This window comes from Procambarus clarkii, chromosome 60 (assembly GCF_040958095.1).
Source record: "Procambarus clarkii isolate CNS0578487 chromosome 60, FALCON_Pclarkii_2.0, whole genome shotgun sequence".
NCBI lineage: Eukaryota > Metazoa > Arthropoda > Malacostraca > Decapoda > Cambaridae > Procambarus > Procambarus clarkii.
This window is the reverse complement of record NC_091209.1, coordinates 13,709,208-13,730,569: the sequence shown is the minus strand read 5'-3', so window position 1 is coordinate 13,730,569 and position 21,362 is coordinate 13,709,208. Positions and strand designations below refer to the sequence as shown.

The 21,362-nt window shown below is 42.6% G+C and overlaps 2 protein-coding genes and 1 long non-coding RNA gene across 8 annotated transcripts in view; all 3 read left to right on the top strand.

Annotated features, from left to right (window-relative positions):
* Nucleotides 1-7,451, top strand: part of Syn (synapsin) — a 122,550-nt gene extending 115,099 nt beyond the window's left edge. For all 6 annotated transcript variants that reach the window (XM_045756244.2, XM_045756240.2, XM_069307537.1 and 3 more), the window contains one exon: nucleotides 819-7,451. In XM_045756244.2, the coding sequence (XP_045612200.2) occupies nucleotides 819-1,013 (195 nt within the window). In that variant the 3' untranslated portion in view covers nucleotides 1,014-7,451. The remainder of the gene's footprint in view (nucleotides 1-818) is intronic.
* On the top strand, nucleotides 3,553-5,094 carry LOC123767032 (uncharacterized). Its single transcript, XM_069307292.1, has 2 exons — nucleotides 3,553-3,565; nucleotides 3,974-5,094. The coding sequence occupies exons 1-2, from the start codon at nucleotides 3,553-3,555 to the stop codon at nucleotides 5,092-5,094; spliced, it is 1,134 nt and encodes a 377-aa protein (XP_069163393.1).
* A 4,539-nt stretch (nucleotides 7,452-11,990) lies between the features above and the next one.
* Nucleotides 11,991-14,011, top strand: LOC123766971 (uncharacterized). Its single transcript, XR_006773899.2, has 2 exons — nucleotides 11,991-12,093; nucleotides 13,439-14,011. It is a non-coding gene; the product is annotated as an uncharacterized lncRNA (long non-coding RNA).
* The last annotated feature ends 7,351 nt before the right edge of the window (nucleotides 14,012-21,362 follow it).

The window sequence follows — 21,362 nt, the reverse complement described above, 5'->3', positions numbered from 1 at the left end:
TTTGTCTATCAAATCCCTGTACTTTGTCTATCAGATCCCTGTACTTTGTCAAATCCATCTATTTTCTATCAGATCCCTATGCTTTGTCTACCAGAACCCTGTACCTTGTCTCTCGAAACCTTGTGCTTTCTCTATCAGATCCCCTGTGCTTTGCCTTGTGCTCTACAGATCTGACCACTGCCATTTGTTTTTTCAGATCCATGTTCTCTGTCCTTTACATTTCTTGGTCTCCCAAATCCTGTTGATACTCTTCAGGTCCCCTGATGCCAACACCTGGTCCTGCACCTTCCTGTACAGGCTTACACAGCACATGGGAGGACCTCCATACTAACTCCAGCTAGTGAAAGCTGTATTTGTTTACTGTTAAATGTAACCTACCTAGTGCCATGCTAGGGTATTTTGTGCAGTACTACATGGGGGTGGATTTTGAATGTGAATTTCCATTTGTCTGTGTGGGTGTAATTACCTAAGTGTAGTTACAGGATAGCAGCTACGCTAGTGGTGTCCCGTCTTCCCAGTACTCTTTGGCATTGGATGCTGTAAAACTACCGACAGTGTTTGGCATCCTGTGCGCTTACCTAATTGTATTCACCATTATTTTCATATTTTCGCTACATAATCGTAAAATGTAATTTAAATTTATCTTTCCTTTACTTCCAACATTGTTGCTCCTGACTTCAACATTATAGTCCCTTTCAACCAAAAATCTCAACTTAATCTCAAAATATCGATCCCTGTCCATAAAATTGCCCTCCACGACTAAAATTCCGCCAAAAAGCAACATGTCTGTATGTAAACATTTGCTTCGTCTCCCACAGCGTCTCAGTCTAGCAGCATCAGCGGGTTCAGCAGCGCCAGTGGAACCCGACGACAACCTGACGAGAGCAGCCAGTCGTCGCAGCAGTCGGCGGCGCAGAAGGCACCACTCTTCGGCCGCCAGACCTCAGTCACCACCACCGCCTCCAACGACAGCACAGTCGGAGGAGGAGGAGATGACACCGAGGACACCATGAAGAACCTGCGCAAGACCTTCGCTGGTATCTTCGGGGATATGTAACCTGAAGGAGGAGGAGGACGGCAATATCAAGAGCTCTCACAAGAAGGGGAATACTGCCGCACAAGATTATCGTGAAGGCGTGCATCCTCTTCAAATCTGCAGCATACACAGGGACTTGTGAAGTGCAGAAGGATGGCAGTCGAAGTTCACACACGCAAAGAACACCGCAAACCAAAGCAGAAAATAATTCAGCCTCAAAATGAAGGCTGGTGTCCTGTGCAGTCCCTGCTATATTGTTAAGTCTACTTAAGGGAGGACAGGAACTCACACACAAGACTACACTCCAACTACAGAGGAAGAAAAGTCGTTAACGACGAAGGTGCTCGTCCTCTGGAGAAGACATCCACCGCTAACCCTAGTCACTAACATCATCGGCTCAAATTAGACTTAGATCTTGGGATAATCTGCCTTAAACTATCTCGAAACAATTACGAAACGCATGTAGATAAGCTCTCCTCATTCACTCACAATAAGTACGTTTATTTTTGCCATCTAAGTTGAGTATAAACACTTACTCATGTCATGCCTCCCTGAAGAAAGGAATTTTACCTAGGAAATGCGCACTTCAAGATGCCTCTCCTCACCTGGACTGTCGAGCCTCGGTCAGGATGCTTGCTATAATGTTTTGTACATGTGAACGACAGCAGCCTCGCTGAGACGCTCTTAAGTCGCCTTACTGGTGGATTCTGGGTTTTAATGTTGTTATTGTTTTCATTATAAACAGTGAATTAGTCAGAGTTGTAGGGAAAGCTGTCCCAAATCCTTAATGTTTATAAAACGAAAACACTTACGTATTTCTTGAACGCAAACATCCAAGCTTATCCTTGGGATGCCGGTTTACAGTTATTCTCCCAAATCATCCACCAGTAATGCCAAATAATTGCTTAAAAAGTATTGTTGATGTTGCAGAAGTTTCCAGGGCTGTGGTGTGAACAGAGGAGCTGTAGAACGATACTGTGAACCCCTGTAGTGTTATTTACAAGACTAGGCTATGAGCTTTAGAGTTGAAATAGATGAGGGAGAAGCCTCTGTTATAAAGGCTGTATTAAATAATGTAATACAGAGTATTGTTTATCTAATTTATTATTGTTGGGTCTTGAACGAGTCTTTCCAACGATTTCCTTAAGTCCGCGAGTTCGTAAGTCCACAGCGCGCGTGCCCGTGCTTTCGTACTTCAGGCAACCAGTCGACGCCCGAAAGTTGCTAGATAGTGTGCATTCAGGGACTACGTTACTGTTTATGTAGGTAGCAATGTCAGTCAGAGCTAGACTGCTCGAACCTGCAGTGCCGCATCCTGCAACCTTCGACTAAACCAAGTTTAAGACATTGAATGTTATGGTGAGGGGAAATGAGTGATGGTTGTGGCCTGCCAGGGAGGTGGAGAGCACGGGTTACCCGCCAGTCTCTGGGGCTTGTGTATTTGATGACCTTACCAATGTTGTTAGCAATATCCTGTGTGTTGTTTTATCCCGTGGGTGGAACACTTCTGGCTGTTTGTGCTGTGTGTGGACCTTGATGTGTTTGTCTCTTATTGACTTTTGTGATTGTCTATTCTCTAGAATTTTGATGCTCTCAATAGATACTGTAGCAACGGTGGGAAGACACTGAGCTCTGAACGGTAAGTGCTGTAAAGTCTTTGTTTCCAACAGTTTAGTGCGTAGGAATAAGCCTTATGGACCCGTGGCAGAGCTCAGTGTTGCTGCCGGGGTAACGTTATGACTGTTGTCCAGTATGGAACATCGGATGCCTTGGTATAATATAATTCGTAAAATACATGTTGAGCCTAAATGTAATAATGTTGACAAATCAGAAGAAAGCATCTCACGACACTCAATTTAATTTTTTCTTTTGTTTTGGCGGAGTGTGCTTGTGTTTGTTCGTGAGCCAGTAATGGTGGGCGCCTGTCCTAGTTTCTCGCGGGGACATGTATCCCTCGGGTGGGTAACTTACCTCAACATAGGGGCAAGCTTTCATCCACAATCACTTTTCTGTTCTGGTTGTATTGGGTACGGTTGAAGTGAATCTCTTTCCCAAGCAAGATTAACTCTCCTGTGTTACATCGAGGGAGTGCGTCTCAAGTCTTACATTCGTACTGTCAGTCTTTTATCAAACCACTTATTTTTTGTCTCAAATATTTACGAACGATGAATGCAGCCAAAATCAACAACCCACAGTTTTTTAAATGATATCACGAGGCGCTCTGGTGGGAAGTTTGACTCGGAATTTGAACCACGATCTCTCCGGGCCTTGCCTTGTTCCTCACTTTTAATCTTGTTGCTCCCAGCCTCTGTTTTATCTTGATAAAACAGAGGCTTCACAACTTGCCTTATTCAAACACCTTCCTCCTATTCCCCTACCAGACATCTCTTACATCTATCTTGTGGAATATTTGATGCCAAAAAAGCCTCATTACCTCTCTTGAAACCCTAGATTGTTATTATATATTATGGATTAGATACTTCACAGAATTACTGGTCCGCGCGATAACTAGGAGGATGACCCTGTGTCGTGGGTGAACACTGGATGTGTGAGTGTGTGTGTGTGGATGTACCGCACCTGTGGGTGTATACTGGATGTGTGTGGGTGTACAGCACCTGTCGTGGGTGTACACTGGATGTGTGAGTGTGTGTGTGGGTGTGCCGCACCTGTCGTGGGTGTACACTGGATGTGTGTGTGTGGGTGTACTGTACTAAAGCTCTCCCACCATATCCATGTTTAGCCTTGACTTCGTCGCTTGTTAATTGGTTTTTACATTGTTGATATTGGAGACAGCTGATTGGCACTGCCATAGGTATATAGGTTATATCCATGTCTGGGACAACGCGTGAGAAGGATTACAAAAATAACATAAATGAGCTAAATTAACTATCGATGTGTAAAGATAACATAGTGTGAATTTTTATGCAATACCCGTAGTTGGTTTGTGGTGGGCGGAGGAGGCAGCCGCGACCACTGGAGCAGCTGGAGCTGAGTGGGGCGGTTACTCACAATACTGCCAGGTGGTGAAGCTTGACACTCAGCACAGCCAGGTAGTGAAGCTTGACACTCAGCACAGCCAGGTAGTGAAGCTTGACACTCAGCACAGCCAGGTAGTGAAGCTTGATACTCAGCACAGCCAGGTGGTGAAGCTTGACACTCAGCACAGCCAGGTAGTGAAGCTTGACACTCAGCACAGCCAGGTAGTGAAGCTTGACACTCAGCACAGCCAGGTAGTGAAGCTTGACACTCAGCACAGCCAGGTGGTGAAGCTTGACACTCAGCACAGCCAGGTAGTGAAGCTTGACACTCAGCACAGCCAGGTGGTGAAGCTTGACACTCAGCACAGCCAGGTAGTGAAGCTTGACACTCAGCACAGCCAGGTAGTGAAGCTTGACACTCAGCACAGCCAGGTAGTGAAGCTTGACACTCAGCACAGCCAGGTAGTGAAGCTTGACACTCAGCGCTGCCAGGCGATAAAGCCAGACACTCAACGCTGCCAGGCGATAAAGCCAGACACTCAACGCTGCCAGGCCATAAAGCCAGACACTCAACGCTGCCAGGCGATAAAGCCAGACACTCAACGCAGCCAGGCGATAAAGCCAGACACTCAACGCTGCCAGGCCATAAAGCCAGACACTCAACGCTGCCAGGCGATAAAGCCAGACACTCAACGCTGCCAGGCGATAAAGCCAGACACTCAACGCTGCCAGGCGATAAAGCCAGACACTCAACGCTGCCAGGCCATAAAGCCAGACACTCAACGCAGCCAGGCCATAAAGCCAGACATTCAACGCAGCCAGGCCATAAAGCCAGACACTCAACGCTGCCAGGCGATAAAGCCAGACACTCAACGCTGCCAGGCCATAAAGCCAGACACTCAACGCAGCCAGGCCATAAAGCCAGACATTCAACGCAGCCAGGCCATAAAGCCAGACACTCAACGCTGCCAGGCCATAAAGCCAGACATTCAACGCTGCCAGGCCATAAAGCTTGACACTTTGCACTGCCAGACAACAAAATCACAATGCAGCAACTCAAATGAACACCACAAGTTGTGAGCAAGGTTATGGAAATATAGATATCAGAGTGTTGACCAATAGATTCAAATTCCTTTCTGCGTCCCCCTACCCCCTTCCTCACTAAACCACATCAACACACTTTGGAATACTAAAATCACTTTGAGAACTCAAAGAACACCCTGCTTTAGCGCCACTGGTCGCTGCCGTCTGCCTCACGTTGCCAACGCTTCACTCAGATTTGTGTTTCAATTTTTAAATAGAGATTTCGTGAATGTATTGTGTAAATTTATATATACATATTTTTTTGGTGTATCATAAAGCAGCTTACTTAATCCATAATGATTTGAGTGCCGGTGGTTCTAAGCCTCAGATCCTCCTCCGTGGTTCTAGTCTTCAGATCCTCTACTGGTGGTTCTAGTCCTTGGATCCTCTACTGGCGGTTCTAATCCTCTGATCCTCTACCGGCGGTTCTAGTCCTCGGATCCTCTACCAGCGGTTCTAGTCCTCTGATCCTCTACCGGCGGTTCTAGTCCTCGGATCCTCTACCGGCGGTTCTAGTCCTTGAATCCTCTACCAGCGGTTCTAGTCTTCAGATCCTCTACTGGTGGTTCTAGTCCACGGATCCTCTACCGGCGGTTCTAGTTCTCTGATCCTCTACCGGCGGTTCTAGTCCTCTGATCCTCTACCGGCGGTTCTAGTCCTTGGATCCTCTACCGGCGGTTCTAGTCCTCTGATCCTCTACCGGCGGTTCTAGTCCTCGGATCCACTACCGGCGGTTCTAGTCCTCGGATACTCTACTGTCGGTTCTAGTCCTTGGATCCACTACCAGCGGTTCTAGTCCTCGGATCCTCTACCGGTGGTTCTAGTCCTCGGATCCTCTTTCGCCGGGGGTTGTAGTACTCAAATCATCTATTGGCAGTTCTAGTCCTCAGAACCTTAATCAATGGTTCCAGACCTCAGAACCTCTATCAGTGGTACTAGACCAAACTCAGATTCTTTTCGAAGATGGACTTTGTTACATTTCATATTTATAATTCAATAATAATTTAATTATGTAAAGGAGGTAAAATAATTAAAAATAGCATCAAATTATACAATAAATCGTTCAGTGAGTATTTAATAGCTGAGGATGAATAATATTTTGAGCCAATTTTGGGCCAATTATATATATATTATAAATTTTACTCTATATGAAAATATCAACAATTTTCCTTTTCAACAACTATATTATTTCCAATTGTTAATTTATTTTATTAATGGTGTTTGTAAAGATGCTATTTAAGAGTTGAGGACGGACAAACGGTAATGCTGTATGCCTTCTCCCCTGCGCAGGCGCGGATCTTGGCGCCTAAGTTGGCAGATGGAGTAATAATCACTGTGACGTAATAAAAACAACTACGTCGGGCACATATAATAGGAACAATCACATTAACTCTAATGATATCATTCAAGCAGTTACGTTGACCTAGTAGTTACTGACGTTGCTAAAGCAGCCAATCACGACAGAACACCTATTGACTCAATGAGTCTAAAACAGTCATTCACGTTAACATATCAGTTAAATGAAGTCGTAATTAATAATAATGTTAATAATGCCATCACAAGAGAAGGAAAACACAAGCCCAATACCTAAATGACATTAAATTAATCTGCCTGTGCAGCATTTAAAGTTGTCATTGCAAGGTCCTGTTGCTAGGCAACTGTCTCCACCATGAGTGTGCAGGCTATACCTCTAATTCAATGGGTTATATTACGATCAGCCCACCATCCATTGATTGGAAATAACTATGGCTTCGTCAACCGTTTGTGGCACGCTAATATTATAACACCATTCCAAAAGTCAAAGCACATGCTCGCCCTTCGGCTCCAGAGGTCCAAATCCTGCCTTCAAATGACCCTCACCCAGGCTCCTGATACCCCTCGCCCTTCTTCCAAATAACACCCGCTTCTATATATCCCGCCCCCCAATCCCAGGCTTCCATAGGACCCATCCAAATTGTCCCAACTCCCATACAACCCCTTTTGAAGCATCCAAACGACAGACTCCTTCCGTAATCCCATCCCCGGTCTCTCATAGGCCAAGCATCGCCACTAAGAAAACCGGTAAGATATAAGTAGCACGCAACCTTTCCCTTACACCAAATATTTCATCCAACTATGTAATATGCGTTTCGGTGCATCCTTCAACATTTTAGCTTTCGTGAATTATAATTTATATTTACATTTAATGATTTGTAGGTGAAACCCATAAAAATAAATACCTTTTTGTACATAAGTATCTGTTAATGTAAATTTATGTACATATACATTGCTGTCACGTTCATTGACTTTTGTTTAGTTGTCCCTCGACGACAGAGTGGCATTTGTAAACATAAGAGTGAATTATGTGTCGTCCATAGATGTGTTTTATTGGTCCCTATTGAGGGGGGAGGGTATTATTATTTAGTGTTATTACATGTGACACATCGGGTAAAATGTCAGGATTGTGATGAAATTTGTCATAAATATATTGCTATCAATATGAATGATTAATAATATACATTACCGTATAATAAGATAATATGTAACCTATATATATCAAACTATAAGATAGCCAATATAAGATAACTACAGATAGACAGAAAAATAACTTGTATAAGGCTTCGATATATCTGTTATAATCTCTGTCGGACTCACAGTTTCAAATGTAAGTGGAGATAATGAAGACAAATAAGAGACGGGATTGAACTCTCTTGGGAAGAATTGGCGTCCTCAGCAGACTCTGATGGTATTTAGTAAGAGTTTAAACTATTAGATTCTAGATATCTTAGTATAAACAACAAGAAGGTAGCTCAGCACAATATGGAGACAAGACACAAAAGTGAAAAAAGCATTGACGGGGAATTGACAAAGTTTGGCATAAAATATTATAGGTAGACATAGGCATCAACATAACACCACAAATGTGTACTAAACAAATTGTAAGAGATTCAGAAACCAAATAAACCATTTCAGTTATCGTGTGTGAATAGAAAAAAATAGATACTATTGCACTAACCAAAACGTCAGAGAATGTAGAAAACGGGCAACTTTTAGCCGAATAACGATTTAAGAGGTTCAAATTATTTCACACAAACAGATTAGACGAGGAGGGGTAGTAGCAATATTTGTTAGAGTAAATATAAAATGTAGTGTCAAAGAGGAAAATAAAACTGAGGTTCATACATAAACTGATCAGATAGAATTAAATATAATGATATCCTAATAATTCATTTTGTTATATGTGTATATATATATATATATATATATATATATATATATATATATATATATATATATATATATATATATATATATATATATATATATATAACCATAAACTCCTAACCCCCTGAAGGACTCGAACCCAGCCAGGGCTCCATGCACCTTAGCATATCCAGTACTTAACCCGCTAGACCACATTGACTCTTCAAAAGGATTGGAAGTCATCAGACCCTTAACCCTCCTCCTCACCCGGTGGGGAGTCTGACAGTCTCTGACTGCTGACTCAAACAGTTTAAATTAATACATCTTCAGATGTATTAATGGAAATTCCTTCTGAAGATGTATATTAATACATCTTCAGAAGGCATTCCTTTTGAAGATGTATTATTATACGAAAGTACTTAAGGAAATTCCTATTTCAATTCTTTCTCCGTGGTCTGACACTGTCACATTTTTTTATCACGTGTTAATTTTCGTGATTTACACACATAACAATGTAACAATCAGTGTTTGAAGACCTCAACCAGCTCCGCGGAGGTTGGATGCGTACCCAGGATATATTATATATATATAACTGAAAACTCAACACCCCAGAAAGATTCGAACCCAGACAGCCAGGAGCACTATGCACCTTCGCGTACCTGGTATCTTAACCACTAGACCACACGGACTGTACAAAAATCATGGTAACCGTGAGACTATTTAACAACGATCCGACAGCGCTCGGAGGTCAACTTGGGCATAGATATTTCATCGAATCGCCTCCCTTGGTGGGGCCACGTGAGCAACACATATGCGAAACTCTCCTGGCTGTCTGGGTTCGAATCCCTCTGTGATGTGGAGTTTTCAGATGCATATTGGCTTGGGACCCATTCAAGTGGGGGGTAGAAACAGCCTAAGCTACTCTATACCTTTGAGATGTATTTCTTTCTTATCTCAATAAACATACTTCAACTTGAACCCATTCAAGCTTGCTCGCATACACACACACACATATATATTCTATATTATATATATATAATGTCATAACAAAATTATGTCATATAAGGAATGTCATATAACGAAAAGTATGTAGGGCAACATGGTCTGACAATGTTTGTATAATAGGCGAGTAATTTTACTATAATAAACTGGACAACAAAAAAATTACTGATGAACAGCGGCATTAGGTGTAAGCAAACTTGCCCAACCATTTCTGTCCCGTCCGGGAATTGAACCCGGGATCCCCGATGGTCAGTCAAGACCGGACCCAACTATATATACGACTTTAGCTACATCATGGCTATAATTGCTGCCAAATGACTGACAACGACGCAAAACGAAGTCGTCTGGCCGACCCTGACCTTCACCACGGCCGTCAAGGTCTCCTTCAGTGTATGATGTTTGTGATAGGTAAATACTTCAGGATGACCCGCACTTCTGGCTGGAATGGGGTATGGTGGGTGGAATGGGGTATGGTGGGTGGAATGGGGTATGGTGGGTGGAATGGGGTATGGTGGGTAGAATGGGGTATGGTGGGTGGAATGGGGTATGGTGGGTGGAATGGGGTATGGTGGGTGGAATGGGGTACGGTGGGTGGAATGGGGTATGGTGGGTGGAATGGGGTATGGTGGGTGGAATGGGGTATGGTGGGTGGAATGGGGTATGGTGGTGTGGGGTGGAATGGGAAACGGTGGAGTGGAATGGGATTGGTTGCGGCTGGGAAGTACGGAGTAGATGACTATGGAATGGGGTAAGGGGTAGTACGTTGTGGGGCAACAGGGATGAAAAAGTTGCAGGATAGGATGGAATAGTGATAGGGTGAGATGGAATGGGATAGGAAGGGGAATGAAATGGGGTAGGATGGGTTGGGATGTGGCTGAGTGGGATGAAATGGGATGGTGTTAAATGTCATGTGATAGGCTTGGCCCGTGGAATGGGGTAATGTGCCATCAATAATCTGTAGTGTCAACACCCACCAGTGTCAACAGGCAACGCATCACCAGAAACCATCACTATCAATGCCTTAACTAGTGTCAGTCATGATGTGTCAGCACGCGGTCAGTTCCAGGAGGAATGACATCACCGGAGTTCAGACTCCGGCGTGGCGGACATCAAGGCGATGTAAACAAACCCGTCCCTTTGTTGTCCTGGTGCTGAGCGCTATGTGTGTCGATGCTCTAGAGATCCTGAACGATGTTGGTGCTCTTGAACCATATTAATGATGCTCAATTGTTGACGAAAGCGGCGCTCTATGAGATGTTTCTTGATATATAGTGCAGCAAAACGCTGTGCAAAATACAACAAAGCATTAATGGATGGATAAAAGCCTCATTCCTGGAAAACCTATGAGGTAGATTTGGAGTCTGGATAGATCCAGTTGGCTTCACCGGTGGGTGTGACGGATCTTTTTTTTTTTTTTAAGTGCCGTTACCAGCCCTTCCTCAAACCCTAAGCAACAACCAATTCCAAAAAACGGGCCTTTTTTCGAGGCTATATTTGATAGTCTCACGTGCGAGGTATTAATTTTTTTCCCTAGTGATGCCAGAGATGTTTTATGCAAACGAAGGAATCGTAGTTTTTGTCCACTTCGCAACAACAATTGATGCACCGGCTGGTAATATATTAAAATTTTGCCCTGAAGGGCGAGTTTATTGGGCAGCGTCACTCATCCTGTGAGCAGACAACGCCATAGCAGCGTGTACAACACCTCCCCAATAGGAAGAGCACCGGCTGAGTTATTCATCCAGTCACCAGACGCAGCTGGAAGTTACTTAAATGTCCGAAGTGAACACTTCATCAAACAAATAGATTAACATTTACCAACCCATAAACTTACGTATCTTGAGGGTGCAAGGTAGGGAAATCTTAGAGAAAAGTATCTCAATTAAATAAGTAACATTTCCCTAACTCAATGTAAGATTTATTATTCTCCGAATATTTCAAATGTCAGAGGCGGGCACAATCTCTCAAGTAGTGGTCAAGGCGGCGGTGTTCATCTCTCATGTTACGGATCTGGCAACTCTGCTGCCATTTCCGTCCTGAACCTCCATGTGTATCCCAGAGGAAGTCTCGCTCTTACGGATTCTCTACTTCGACCACCTCCCTTTCGTCCATAATAATGGGGGGGGGGGGAGGGGGTCGTCTGCGGCAATGCACCAGGCTACAGACTCAGACTGATTTCTGGTGGTCTGACGAGGACGTGGTCAGGGGGCAGCTGACTGGTTGGGCAGGTCAGGGAGGTAAAACCTCCGCTTTGATAGACACTCCACTCTCGTTTCCATAATAAAATACAATCGTATACACTTCACATACACGCACACACACATTTGCATTACATATTCACTATCAACTTGAATTCATCTAACCAAAAACAAAATCAAAATCATTCCTATTCTTTAGGGAGTGAGTTTACTTAAGACTAGACAATCGTTCAGGACTAAAGCATTCTTACTATTGTTTAAGCTATAAAGGCTGCCCGAAAGGCTATGCTTATTAGTAGCCTTAGGTATTGTATGTCCTAGCTCTATAAATCCAACTTTATGCTTGTAAATCATCTATGTATGTACTTTTCCTGAATAAAAAATTTGAATTTGAATTTTTGAATTTTAACAACCCTCGAGAGAACGGTAGGCCTCAAGGGCCAACACCAACAAGAGAGGAGCGAGGCTGGTGTATATATAGCGGGCGCGGACCACAACGTCCCAGTACCGCGCTGGACAAGGTAGAGGAAGACTTCTGTCGGGTCCTCGTCCAAGCTCATCTTCAACGCCTTGAAGGGGTAACTACGACTGGAGACACAATAAGCGTTGGCAGGTAACTGTGTGTACACACGGGGAGAGGTGTACTGCTTTCTTCCTGTATATGTGGTTTATTTAAGGCTGAGGACTGTACCACCCCTCCAGTACTACACCACCCTCCAGTACCACACCATCCTCCAGTACTACACCACCCTCCAGTACACTACCCTTCAGTACTACACCACCCTCCAGTACTACACCACCCTCCAGTACCACACCACCCTCCAGTACTACACCACCCTCCAGTACCACACCACCCTCCAGTACTACAACCTCCAGTACCACACCACCTTCCAGTACTTTCAAAACTAATGTTTACAACATAACTCCCGTCATTATTTGTATACAAGTTATTTTCTAGCACTGCAAGTTTCACTGTTCTAACTGAAAGCTAATCTTTCTTTACGGCTGTACACCTGCTCCCTCCAGTCATTACTGTAGTGATTTTGTATAAATCACTTACGAAAAAAGCTTCTAAATCTAAAGTAGTGTAAAAGGCTTTTCTCCTTTAAACTCGAATTCCTTCCCTAACCACAAGTTATTCTGCGGTGCGGTATTCACTTATTATTAGAGTCATCCCCTCGGGCCATGTTTTCTCTCGACAAAAAATGGTACAATGTTTATTTTCTTCAATGTCGTTCTTGTGAGCGTATCTTGTCATTAATGATGATGATAATAATAGAGGTAACTCACGAATTTTCACCAATTAGTGTACCTGGTGTAGTGTAGTGTACTATTTATGTAGTGTAAATAAAGCCGATGATTACACTCCGCGTTTCGGGGGATAACTTATGATTATTGTCTAAATTAAACCCACCGTTCATCGCATAGACGGATGCCATTTGTATAGTAAATATAGTTATCGCGCTATAAAACTTATTTACAATAGTTTTGCTGTAAAATTTATTATCGTGGCTCATAGTATGCTTTGGTATCGAGGTTAATATTTAGGGCCTCACATGGAACATAATTACCAGAGATCAGTCATTAGAGGGATTATAATGTACACATTATAGTCTTGGCACCTAGCCTGCGGCAAGGCTGGAGATCTGCTCACTCACCATCTCTTTACTAACTCCTCAGTCTTGACGATGGCTCCCACTCCTCCTGTTATTTACTTAAGTGTCTGTGAATCGTTGCTAAGAATCACATACAGATACATGCAAATAGTATATGTATTTGTAATTATTAATCATTGTGAATTGTAACAATCTTTAAAATCCTCTTGCATTATTAAGAACATTCGTGATTCCCGAGTGACTGTGGACGTTGATATCATTCGTTTGAAATATTTCACTTCAGGAATGTTTGTGTAAGTCGAGGTAAGCATTACTCTTATTCTGAATGTTTGACGTCGGCAGATGCGTGTGTTGTTGCTGACGCTGGTGACGGTGGTGCTGGTGTTGGTGCTGGGCTCTGCTGTCTCCGTCCCCTTCAGAGGGCGCAGGTTCTTCACCAACAGGAGGAGGATATCCAGGATCAGGAATCGTCCCGAATGCGTCAACACTGGGCTTAGCGTGTCGTGTTAAGAGCTTCGTCCTTCATGCAAGTCTTGGACCTTCTGATAATGCTTTATGATGGAGCCGGAACCTATCTGAGAGGAAAACTGTGACATTCCCTCTATCACCCCTCTGTGATGGGTCATGGATGTATCGACGTGGCAACTTTCAGAATGTGTTATGGCCGCTGGTGTGTGGCATCCATGGTGGTTCCACGCCCTCCGTTCACGTTCATGCCGCAAGCTCCTCTGCCTTCACCAAGTGCCTACAGCGTGTCTCGGGCAGGACACAGTGGCACCGCCCTAGCGCTGCAGCTCCTAGATTATATGCCAAAGTGATGACCGGATAATGCCGCGGTAAAACAACTTCTGTTTAAATGACACTTGTTAACTTTACCCAGTAATAAAGTATTGTTATTGTGCGAGCAGTACACGACGCGATCTTTATGTTAATTCATGTGTATTCTGCAAGAAACTGCATAGATGTTAATAAGAATATAGGTTTCAAGCACTGCAAAATCAGTCCGTCCTCATAAACAATGGCAAAATCTTCGTTAATCAAGCCACAAAAGCCTCAGTTTATGAATTATATACACTTTACACCAACCCATCCTCTGGCCAGGTTCATTCCATCCAGCGGTCAGCCCCAAAGACGCATTCATCAGTTTTAACATACTGTTCATTCAAAATAGGAATTATCTCGAAAATAAAATTGATATTGTTATATATTTGCATACTGTATATAATTAGGCATTGGTTATGTTAGGTGTTTAGATTCTGTTGACGATCATTTGTATTTGTAGTACGTGGGTGAAGCATTTACAGCGTTGTGGTTCGAACAAAATTCGTCAGCAAAGCACTTATTCCGGAAGTGTTTGGACGTCATCTGTTATGAATCATGTGTTAACCGTTTCATAAACAGTGGGTTTGGTGGGTGCATGGAATGGACTTTGACCGAGCTGGTTTATAAATGAGAAAGGGTTTTCACACGACTCGCAACTGATGACGTCCGGACACTTTTCGAATAAGTGCTTCCATGACCATTTTTGTTCGAACCACAACGCTGAAAATGTTTAGCCCGTCCTCCAAACAGACCCAAAAGTGATTCCATGCACCCACCAAACCCTCTGTTTATGAATGAAAAGCGGTTTACACACGACTCACAACTGATGACGTTCGAATACTTCCGGAACAGGTGCTTCACTGACGAATTTTGTTCGAACCACAACGCTGTAAATGCTTCACCCACTTACTACAAATCCAAATAATCCCCAACAGAACCTTAACACCTAACCTATGCATATATATATGCACAATATGCTAATATATTATAATATTAATTTATTTGAGAAAATTCCCGTTTTGAATGAACAGCATGTAAAAATTTATGAATGCGTCTGTGGGGTCGACCGCTGGATGTAATGAACTTGAGTCGAAGACGGGTTTAAATGTTTCATTCACGTACTACACATACAAATAATCGCCAATAGAACCTAAACACCTAACCTAATCTATGCAAAATATGCTAATATATAATAATATTTATTTATATTTTGAAAAAAAGCATTTTAAAAATGACGAATGCGTTTTTGGGGACGACCGCTGGTTGGAACAAACAGAGCCTGAGGACGGGTTGGCAAATTATAAAAACAAAAAATCCCAATTGAACCAAACACCTAACCTTAGCCTATCTAATGGGGACAACGGATAAAGCCTAACTGGCTTCCTGTCCCCGACTATGGGAATTATATGATGAAACAATCGAGTAGCAAGTGCAGCGAGCTCAAATAGAGGTGAACATGACTAGAGTATTGGGAACCAATGCGACAGGCGACTGAAATTGGTACCCATGAGCTAAAGCTCTCGCTGCAAGCATGTATGGTTGAGCATAAAGAAGATAGGTTGTCGGGGGGGGGGGGGTTCATTTTACAAGCTGCAGGCTTCCTGTCCCAGTGGAGACCACTAGAGATATACGGACCATGAGGTAAATTGAGAGCTCGATCAATCTTATTAATTAAAATGAAAAGTAGAGCATAGAAAATTTTATTCACCATGGTTAACTGATGTAAACTAAAGGATTTTATGGCGGAAAGAACTTGTTTAGCTGCAGTTTTAAAATATGATATAGCTTTTAGAGAAAATATGAATTATATAAATATGTAATGTTGACCAGACCACACACTAGAAAGTGAAGGGACGACGACGTTTCGGTCCATCCTGGACTATTCTCAAGTCGAGAATGGTCCAGGACGAACCGAAACGTCGTCCCTTCATTTTCAAGTGCGTGGTCTGGTCATCATACTTCAGCCACGTTATTGTGACTCCTCGCCTGTAAATATGTAATATATATAATAATGAGGAAGGGTGGTATCAGAGAAAATACATACATCTTCAATTAATTTTTTTTTCAAAACCAGCGTTTCAGAAGAATTAATCTCCATCAGTGTTGCACGCCATTAACCCTAACAAAGAACAAAATTGTAAAATTGGGGATAAATGCCAAAACAACAGTACTTAAATCACTAATTACTAATAATGGGAGTCAATTTACTTGTTTATCGTAAACCAACATTCACGGGACTAGCTAGGCTGCAATAGTTTTTGTCCTAAACTAAGATAAATAGTTAAAAGTTTTGTAACGAGCTTTCAGTCTTGGTCCAACGATAAATTGTTGGACGAAATAACTATTTACTTTACCAAGTAAAATAATTTTCACGATTATGAGGAAATAATTAAACACTATATTCATACTAACTAAAAATTCCATAGCTAGAATTCTCTGAATATTGTCGATGGGATATTCATTGAATCAATTTTTTTTTATTAAGGTGCCGTAAGCTATCATCTTCGAAAAATATTCGTAACATTAAGACATTCTTTGTTATTTATATATACAAGAGTTGTTACATTCTTGTTCAGCCACTAGCACGCGTAGCGTTTCGGGCAGGTCCTGAAGCCTAATTTTTCCCCGGAATACAACCCGCCAAATCGTTTAACAACCAATTCATAGATACATTCTATACACTTTTAACAGCTGGTGTTGTTTGTCATTTTAAATATTAGAGTTGTAACGATCGATACGTGGGCATGGCTCGCTCTACCTTAATGACTCTATTTGTGAACATATGGGCATGTGCTCTATCGACTTGAGAATGGCCCAGGACGGACCGAAACGTCGTCGTCCCTTCACCTTCTAGTGTGTGGTCTGGTCAACATATGGGCATGTCTTACCTTACTAGTCTGCCGCCCAAGGCAAGTTGATTGCGTCCTCTACTATCTGAAATCACTCGTTAAATCATGAACCACCCTCTCACTCCCAGGAATTTCACTGTACTGAATTCCAATTCTTACAGACTAGGCAACCTGTCCTCAGACCACAACCCGTCCTCAGCTCAAGTCCGTTACATCCAGCGGTCGACCCCACAGACGTATTCATAAATTTTTACATTCTGTTCATTCAAAACGGGAATTTTCTCAAACATAACTTAATATTATAAAATATTAGCATATGTAGACATAGGTTAGGTTAGGTATTTAGGTTCTGTTGGCGATTATTTGTATTTGTAGTACGTGGGTGAAGCATTTACAGCGTTGTGGTTCGAACAAAATTCGAATTCGTCAGTGAAGCACTTCACCCACGTACTACAAATACAAATAATCGCCAACAGAACCTAAACGCCTAACCTAACCTATATATATGTACAATATGCTTATATATTATAATATTAATTTATATTTGAGAACATTCCCGTTTTGAATGAAAAGCATGTAAAAATTTATGAATGCATCTGTGGGGTCGACCGGTGAATGTAATACCCTTGAGTCGAGGACGGGTTGCTTTTGCAAGTTTATTAAGAATAGCTGTATTTTCTATTTTATACATTTTTTGCTTTCTACTTTAATACGTACAGTATATTTTTCATTGAGCTTTTTATTGTCTTAGTCATTTAATTGATAATGATTTTCATCAATCTTTAAATGTTTGATCAATGATTTTTAGAACATGTTTATCTGACTAACAGTTTTTTGTAACACTGATGATTGAGCATGTTCTCCGAAATGTTTGTTTTAGATGATATACACTCAATAAGATAGTATTTTCTCTCATACTACTGTTCCCGCGATACAATTGCTATACACTGAATATGATGTAAGTGAACAAATCCACAAGGGGTGTGACGAGGATTCGAAATCCACGGCCCTTGTGGATTTGTTCATTTGATGCATCAGGCTATTGTGATTTCTGTGTGTTATGATGTAAGTATTTTGCCTCATACTGCTGTTTCCGTGGTATAGCTGGACTCGGCCCCGACTCACACTCGAGGATCCCGATTTTGACCCCGGGTGGGACAGAAATAGACACGTTTCCTTTCATCTGATGCAACTGTTCACCTAGGAGTAAATAGCTACCTGGGAGTTAGACAACTATTGTGGGTTGCATCCTGGGAAAGGCCAGTAGTTGACATAAGCAGGACCTCGATACAAGGTACAGGCTTTCTGCCTGGACCTTGCAAGTACAGACTTTCTTCCCCGAACAATGGGGAGTTATGTACAGAAAGATTTACACTTAAGACAAAACCAATCATTTACAATTATCAGATCCTAAACTTTGACCATCAAAACAAGTCACAGATCTGTTTAAGATTATCAGTGCATGTCGCCATGAACCATTCATTTTATCTAGAAGATACAGCAATGCTCTCATGTCTTGCAGGGTCAGGATTCGATCCCCGATAGCCCTAGTGACTTCATATCCCACAATAACTAAAGTGAATGAATAATGAAAATTGCCGAAGACCTATTGACCCATACGAGGCACATACAATGTATTCCCAATTAAATTCATCATCATATATCACTAACCAGATGAGAGTACCGCGATGGTGGCTCTCTCACGCATATCCTCCCCCCCCCCAGACACACACACACACACATACACAGGCTCTCCTTGTCTTCCAATATACACACTCCCTCCCCACCACACACCTCATCCCTGTAACACTTATCACAACACAGGCTTCATCACTAAATGACCCGGACCACGCTATACGACTCTCCATAAAGTAAACAATCGCCATGCATGAGGCTGGCTAGCTGGGTTGCCATCCTTCCATAAGTAAACACATTTCGTATAGATAGACGGCGTGCATGGTGGTCTGTTTCTCTCATTCTCCCTCTCCTCTCTCCCAGTAGCAAAACACGCTCAAGTAACGCTGAATCAACGTTATCAACATTGATTCAACCTCTATACCAGTTTTTTTATTAATACATTTAAATACATTTGCATTTGTGCAGGTGCCTCAGACTACATGAAGGGGAGTACAGTGTGTGTCAAGAACACTAACTACGTGATGCTAAATATCCCCACCACACAGGATGGTATCTTGAGGTTATCTTGAGATGATTTCGGGGCTTTTTTATTTTTTTTAGTGTCCCCGCGGCCCGGTCCTTGACCAGGCCTCCACCCCCAGGAAGCAGCCCGTGACAGCTGACTAACACCCAGGTACCTATTTTACTGCTAGGTAACAGGGGTATAGGGTGAAAGAAACTCTGCCCATTGTTTCTCGCCGGCGCCTGGGATCGAACCCAGGACCACAGGATCACAAGTCCAGCGTGCTGTCCGCTCGGCTCCCTAGAATGGTATATAGAATGCTCCTTAGAATGGGACTATACCATGATGGTATAGTCCCGCCAAGGAATCTAGTTAAAAAACTTTATGGACAATCAAACCCACATTTCAGGCATGATAGGCGTCGGTGGTTGTCGCAACAGGAGCCAATCCCACTTAAAAGGAGGCAATGGGGGGGGGTCGATGACAACCACCCTATCATATTTCTGATGGAAATTTGCACGAGACTAACCGCAACCGTTTGGGCTCATACATCGAATAGACAAACATTCTTATAGATCAAAACAGACCCCCGTTGTTGGGGACAGGAAGCCTGTACTTAAGCTCGTCGAGGTCTTGCCCCAAGAGGCAGTCACTACTGACATTCCTCAGCATGGTCAGTGTTGAGCCTTAGATCGTCCAACCCACAATAATAGCCTAATACCCTGGTATCTATTTTACACCCAGGAGGAACAGAGGCATCTGCCGCATTCAAACGTGCCCAATCGTTTCTGCCCCGCCCGAGGATTGAACCCAAGCCCCCTCGGTTGTGAGACTATGCTGCTTGAAACACTCCACCTATTCCAAATTGCTAAATTATGATGCCCTTCAACAAAATCTAACAATCCTATTCCCCAAAAATTCCGTGTTTACCTAAATCTTTTCTCAATCCATTTTGACGTAAACACCCCCCCCCCTTCCCAGGTCCGTGTCCTCATATTTCTCCCTGCGGTGAACAGTTACATCGCCTGAGTGATGTCACTATACCTCCATCATACTTCGCCTCGAGTGCCCATTACACCGATTTGATGCAAAAAAAATTGACTAGAAATCATTATTGTTTGTGGTATATAAGTACAGGGTCGGATCTGACGCCACCAGTTCCTGAACGTTGTCCCTGAACACTGGTGGAGGAGTTGTTCAGACGAACACCACTGGTGCTGTGAACACAATGCTGGTTAACACCTGTGTTTGACTTTCACGCCACCTCACAACTTCTCGAACACGTGTTTGGCTTCCACATTTATTTGTTTAAAATATTTTGATTATTTGTTAACAATATGTTATAGCTTGTTTTCTTGATGAAAGCATCAAAACATAACACTGTCACACATCAACCATCCTCATCACACATCAACATGTCATCAACCATCACTGTCACACATCAACCATCCTCATCACACATCAACACGTCATCAACCATCCTCATCACACATCAACATGTCATCAACCATCCTCATCACACATTAACATGTCATCAACCATCTCCATCACACATCAACATGTCATCAACCATCCTCATCACACATCAACATGTCATCAACCATCCTCATCACACATTAACATGTCATCAACCATCCTCATCACACATCAACATGTCATCAACCATCTCCATCACACATCAACACGTCATCAACCATCCTCATCACACATTAACATGTCATCAACCATCCTCATCACACATCAACATGTCATCAACCATCCTCATCACACATCAACACGTCATCAACCATCATCATTACACATCAACACGTCATCAACCATCCTCATCACACATCAACATGTCATCAACCATCCTCATCACACATCAACATGTCATCAACCATCCTCATCACACATCAACATGTCATCAACCATCCTCATCACACATTAACATGTCATCAACCATCCTCATCACACATCAACATGTCATCAACCATCTCCATCACACATCAACACGTCATCAACCATCCTCATCACACATTAACATGTCATCAACCATCCTCATCACACATCAACATGTCATCAACCATCCTCATCACACATTAACATGTCATCAACCATCCTCATCACACATCAACATGTCATCAACCATCTCCATCACACATCAACACGTCATCAACCATCCTCATCACACATTAACATGTCATCAACCATCCTCATCACACATCAACATGTCATCAACCATCCTCATCACACATTAACATGTCATCAACCATCCTCATCACACATCAACATGTCATCAACCATCCTCATCACACATTAACATGTCATCAACCATCCTCATCATACATCAACATGTCATCAACCATCTCCATCACACATCAACACGTCATCAACCATCCTCATCACACATTAACATGTCATCAACCATCCTCATCACACATCAACATGTCATCAACCATCCTCATCACACATT